Below are 5,455 nucleotides of genomic sequence, written 5' to 3'. Positions count from 1 at the left end.
AAGCAAGATGATAAGAGAACTAGATTCATAGTTGTGAGCAGATGGTAATGAAAGGGGTAACAAAGTAGACACTGCAAGGAGAGGAAGTGTGGAACGGGAAAGGTCAAATCGATAGGATTAGTGTCAGAGGTCAGTGACAAAGAGAGAGACAAAGTGGAAAGGTGATAAAGTAGGTTGTGTAGAGGGAGGGGGGATTCAAGAAGAATTCTACATTAGAAGGGCAAGTATGGAAGGGAAGTGTGAAGGAGAGAGGATAACAAAGGAGAAATGGATAAGGATGACAAGATATTTGGAAAGAATAATTGAAGAAGTTGTGGACGATAGGTGTGAATATGTATGTGTGTGAGGGAGGGAGGAAGAAAGAGAGTGAGAGATGTGAGAGTGTGTTGAAGAGGTATTGAAGCTGTGGTGACAGGACAGTAAAAGGAGAAGTGGGTGAGAGCAGTGAAAGAAAGAAAGGCTGGGGAGTATCGAAGAGGTGTAAGTGCAGGTAGTAGGATGAAGACAGAAATAGATGCTTGGTGGCAATACAGGTGAGAATAGAAAAACTGTGGTTGACAGGAGAGATCCTATCAGAGAGTGAAACATTACAGTTCCTGACAGTGGTTCTGGTTCTCTCAAACCACCTTCCATTTCTGTTCAAATTCTCTTTGGTTCTAATTGAAATTGGTCACTCCAATAACTGATATTGAACTAGAAGTGCTTTGGTTATATTTATAATTTCTAGAAAATATTGTTTCATTTTATTGCATTGGTAAAAAATATCTTAATATAAAGCATTAATTAATTTTAGGGATGTCTTCATTCAACAACATTAGTAAGAGTCTATCAACCTCCACATATCAACAATCACAAATGTAGTTTACAGGTTGTAGACTACATGATCTTTTCTTGTGATAATTTATCTCGTAAGCTACTAATTTTCCTAGACTTTGCATATTATCTTGTTAAGGGATGATCATCATAAAACTAGATTTTCTTCTCAGTTGATACTCACACGAAATATAATGAATGCATGAATGTTATAACATCCAATTAAACTTACTTAAACTTACTTTTTGAATTCAAGTTTTTAGAATAAATCAAAATATTATTTCATATAAGATTTGTTGTAAAATCATCATCATCGTTTAATGTTCGTTTTCCATGCTGGCATGGGTTGAACGGTTCGACTGGGGTCTGGGAAGCCAGGAGGCTACACAAGGTCCCAATCTGATCTGGCAGTGTTTCTACAGCTGGATGCCCTTCCAAATGCCAACCACTCTGAGAGTTTAGTGGGTGCTTTTTATGTGTCACTGGCACAGGGGCCAGAGGAGCCGGCATCGATCATGATTGGATGGTGCTTTTTGTGTACCAATTTCATGATAATTTATAAATTGAAAAAAAAAAAAGTGTGGCTGAAGATACAACAAAACATATCAGATACGATCACAAGTAAATATTGGTGGGTATTTCTTTTTGATTCATGCACTACATGCTTTTCTTAATTTCATCGGAAATCATTTGTGCCAATATAAACAATTGTCTAAAAAACATAAACGTGTATTCATTTATCAATCATAGCTGACATAAGTCAACAAAAACAAAGATCTATACTTTTCTATGAAACCTAGATTAACAACACCACTAAAACAAATAATCTTCATAGGAATAATTAATAGTGTTTTATAGCAAATATATCTTAGTGAAATCTACTTCAGTTTATTTGGTAATATACCTTTTCCAGTAATCAAATATGTAATTTCTTTGATAAAGGCGACATGTCAAGCAGGCAAAACTGACAGCTTGAAATAGCCACTGAATTATTGAAGTAAATAGAAGTAACTAGTGTATTAGTTCATTTGCGAATCATACAACTGACAGAAAAGAATTAAGCAATTCTAATAGAAGTTGAACTTGTATTCAATTATTTCTTTTTTTTTTCATTGAAGTTGGAAATATGACAAGAACATTACCATAAAGTAAGAAAAGATTTATGATGAAATAAATAAGTTAAAAACTAGTCAAGTAGAATTCTAAAAAATAGTTGACTAGAATTCTAAAGCATATCCTAAATAATACATAATCTATTCCTCCTGAAATAACTAATCTTTGATGGAAGAAGTATTAAATATTCTCACCATAATTAGTAATAAATGTTATAAGAATTTTTAAATAAAATTAACTGATGGAAATTTTATTGCTCAGGAAATAACAGAATAAAAGAGTAGGCAAGATTTATAATTTAGGTTCTGTTTTAGTAATATTGTTTTAATGGATAAAGTTTAAATATTAAACATTTTTATCAACATAATCCAATTAATTTTAAATAAAATAATATGATTTAGACTTTTTTGAGATGAGATTTTCAATGAACTACTATTTGATTTATTATCATAGCAGGAGTAAGATAAAATACATATATTTAGAGTTTCATCAATTTAAATTAGTGCTGGACCATAACAATATATGCTACCATCTCCATTCTTAACAGTTAAGAAGGGATTCTAATATGTCTGCTGCTAGTAACTCTAAGCAAAATATAAAACACACCATCACTTCATTACTGTTAAAAATCTTCACATCATAAAAGGATTTAGACATAATCTTCTTTCATATATTGAATACAAACATGTAAAGATATCTTCCACATGCCATCTGCTATTGTGGTAAGATATTACATCTTAGTTAAATCAAAAACAAATACACATGATAACACTGTATTGTTGAGTGTCGTCTCTGATTACTGATCAATACGCATAACAAATTGATACAAATAGTCTTGTTTTAATGGATAAAGTCTAAATATTAAGCTCTTTAATCAAGATAATCTATTTAATTTTAATTAAAACAATATGAAAAATAAGGATAAATTATTCTTCAATGTCTTTGTTCTCTTATTACTATTAAATATATTTATACAATATATTGCAGATTAAGAGAGATTTATAACATAAAATGATATCATAAAAGATTAAATAGAAACTTACCTTATTAATAATTATATCATTGGTTAGTCAGTGAGAATTGACAGATGTATTGTTGTAGAAAGATCCATTGTACGTGCTGCTGTAATGGTGTGACAATGGCTGTATGTTGATGGAGTAGTGTAGCACGTCAGGCAGATAGTCTGCTGCTAGGAGAGGGCTGCATGTGTCATTGAAGTTGTATGCTTTGTGGGAGTACATCTATCAAATATTATTTTGTATGCATTTATCCTTAAATATGATTATTAATAAATATTTAGATATATACAGATTTATATTTAAACAGCAACAATATTTTATAGTTAAACATAACTGTTTGCTTTAATAACATCAATAACGTAAATGCTTAGCTTTCTTAGTGACTTCATTTTATGTTTTAGTGAGAATCTGATTGGTTGAATGACTTCAATAAAAGACCAATGAGAATTTTCTTTAGTGCTGATTTCTTTTCACTCAGCTGTATATTTTACATTTATAGTAAACGATTGTCAGTGTTTTTCAAGAACAGTGACAATATTAATATCTAGTCTTACTTTCAGAAGTATTTTTTTGGAAATTATAAAGAAAATGGGGGTGATAATAAATATTTTCATTAAAATTCCTTCTTAGATTTGTAATTTAGATATCCTAGGACAATATTCTTTGTGCAACTCCATTATATAAATTTAGACGTTACATGTCAGAGCTAAATTAGGTTTCTTTTTATTAAGTATTGATCATATTTCAGTTTTTTTTCAATTTTAGTAACTTAAAAATATTGTTGCAGGAAAACTTATCTGGAACTGGTTGAATCTCTGTCAGTAGAGAAATTCATGGTCATTTGTAGATACATTAAAGCTTTTCAGAAACTGCTATCGTTGGGGAATAACTAATGCTATATATTATAGATAAGAAGGAATGTGTATGTTGATCATGTGTATGGAACAAATGTAGTTATGCTACTTCAGTATTATCATACATGTTTCACAGGTGTTTCTTCACTGAAATCTTTTGAAGTAGATGTACCGTTATTTTTATAAATATTTTGATCTGGAATTTAGAAACAAAATAGATTTTCATATTAATTCAACACAACTGAGAAGAGAAAAATGTATTAGTTATACAAGCATTTATTGATGTTGAAGAACTGCAGAAAGTATTCTTTTCTGCTTTAGGCACAAGGCCTGAAATTTTTGAGGAGGGGGCCAGACGATTAGATCGACTCCAGTATGCAACTGGTGCTTAATTTATTGAGCACAAAAGGATGAAAGGCAAAGTCGACCTCAGCAGAATTTGAACTCAGAACATAAAGACAGAAAGTATTGTGATAGGGAAAGTGGTTTTGAGTAAAACAATTTATCTAAGTAATGGATAAATTTAAAATACTTCTTAGGGTCAAGAGAAGACCAAACTTTATCAAAGAAATAGAAAAATGGAGTAAGCTGGAATTTCAGTATTGATACGTAAAATTTATAATGAAATCTCTGATAATACAACAGAAACAAAATATCAATTATATCAGTATAACTAGGAATATACACATTCTTGTACTGAAGTTCTATGGACTTAATAAATTGTCTCTGAAAATTATATCATTAATTGTACAAAATGTTTGACACACACAGAACTGGATGTTATGAAAATGATAGTGTGATCAATAATTTCTGTAAAAGATTTTTGAAACAATAATCTCTGATAAAGAAGAACTATAACCAGATGTGTGTAATAAAAGGGAAGCTGTACATCTACGATAAATATGTAATAAGCTAAATATAATATATTAACCGTGCTCTTGTAAAATATAAACAAAGAAGTGATTTGGAATTATGTGACTAAAGATACAACCTAAGTAGCATTGACATGCAATATATGCTACAGGAAAAAGGGGCATAAATTAGCTTTAAATGTCTGTAATTAGATTCAAGAGGAATAAGTTAGGTAAAGAAAACTACACGTCACAAAATATATAATGCAGGATGAAAGCACGCAAAAATGTTTTAAAATGTTAACAACCAGTATAAAAACAAAACAAAACAAACAGCAAATCAGTATTGTAGAAGCAAGGAAAGGAAAAAATATTAACAGAATAATCTCTGAGAAGCATAAATACAAATGTAATCATCATCTATTGAATGGTATAGAGTTAAGATTAGTTAGTAAATGTCCACACTTGGGATAATAAAAAAGTAACATATAGACATTGTCGTTACTAACCTGATATTCCTGGTATTTCTTCATAATGTTTCAGGTCTCCTTGTCTACCACTTCTCTTAGATGACATTGTATCTGATGTATAGTTACAAACCATAGTAGCATTATCTTCCACAGCATCATCACTTGATGTCACCACAACAGGTTGACAGTATTTCTGTTGACAAACAAATCATAAAGAAATGTGAGGAGACACCAAACAATGGAAGTTACAATCAACATGGATAGAGAACAATTTAATAGTGGAATGTATTATTGAAGTTAAAACATATTCAAAGAGATTTCATTGTTCCTTTTTT

At 30.5% G+C, this 5,455-nt stretch overlaps 2 protein-coding genes across 2 annotated transcripts in view; both read right to left on the bottom strand.

Moving 5' to 3' along the window:
* The window catches only part of LOC106877096 (protocadherin gamma-A11-like), a gene marked incomplete at its 3' end in the record, with an annotated part of 26,127 nt that overhangs the window by 13,304 nt on the left and 7,368 nt on the right, over positions 1–5,455 (bottom strand). The window lies entirely within an intron of this gene.
* The window catches only part of LOC106877097 (protocadherin alpha-7), a 19,069-nt gene that overhangs the window by 11,205 nt on the left and 2,409 nt on the right, over positions 1–5,455 (bottom strand). Inside the window, exons 3-4 of the mRNA XM_052972990.1 lie at positions 5,160–5,313; positions 3,925–3,995 (exon numbers count right to left, since the gene is read on the bottom strand). Of these exons, the coding sequence (XP_052828950.1) occupies positions 3,925–3,995; positions 5,160–5,313 (225 nt within the window). The remainder of the gene's footprint in view (positions 1–3,924; positions 3,996–5,159; positions 5,314–5,455) is intronic.

The sequence above is a fragment of the Octopus bimaculoides genome, chromosome 14 (genome assembly GCF_001194135.2).
Source record: "Octopus bimaculoides isolate UCB-OBI-ISO-001 chromosome 14, ASM119413v2, whole genome shotgun sequence".
In the NCBI taxonomy this organism is placed as follows: domain Eukaryota; kingdom Metazoa; phylum Mollusca; class Cephalopoda; order Octopoda; family Octopodidae; genus Octopus; species Octopus bimaculoides.
Note: the sequence above shows the minus strand (reverse complement) of the source record. Positions and strands in the feature narration are given on the sequence as shown.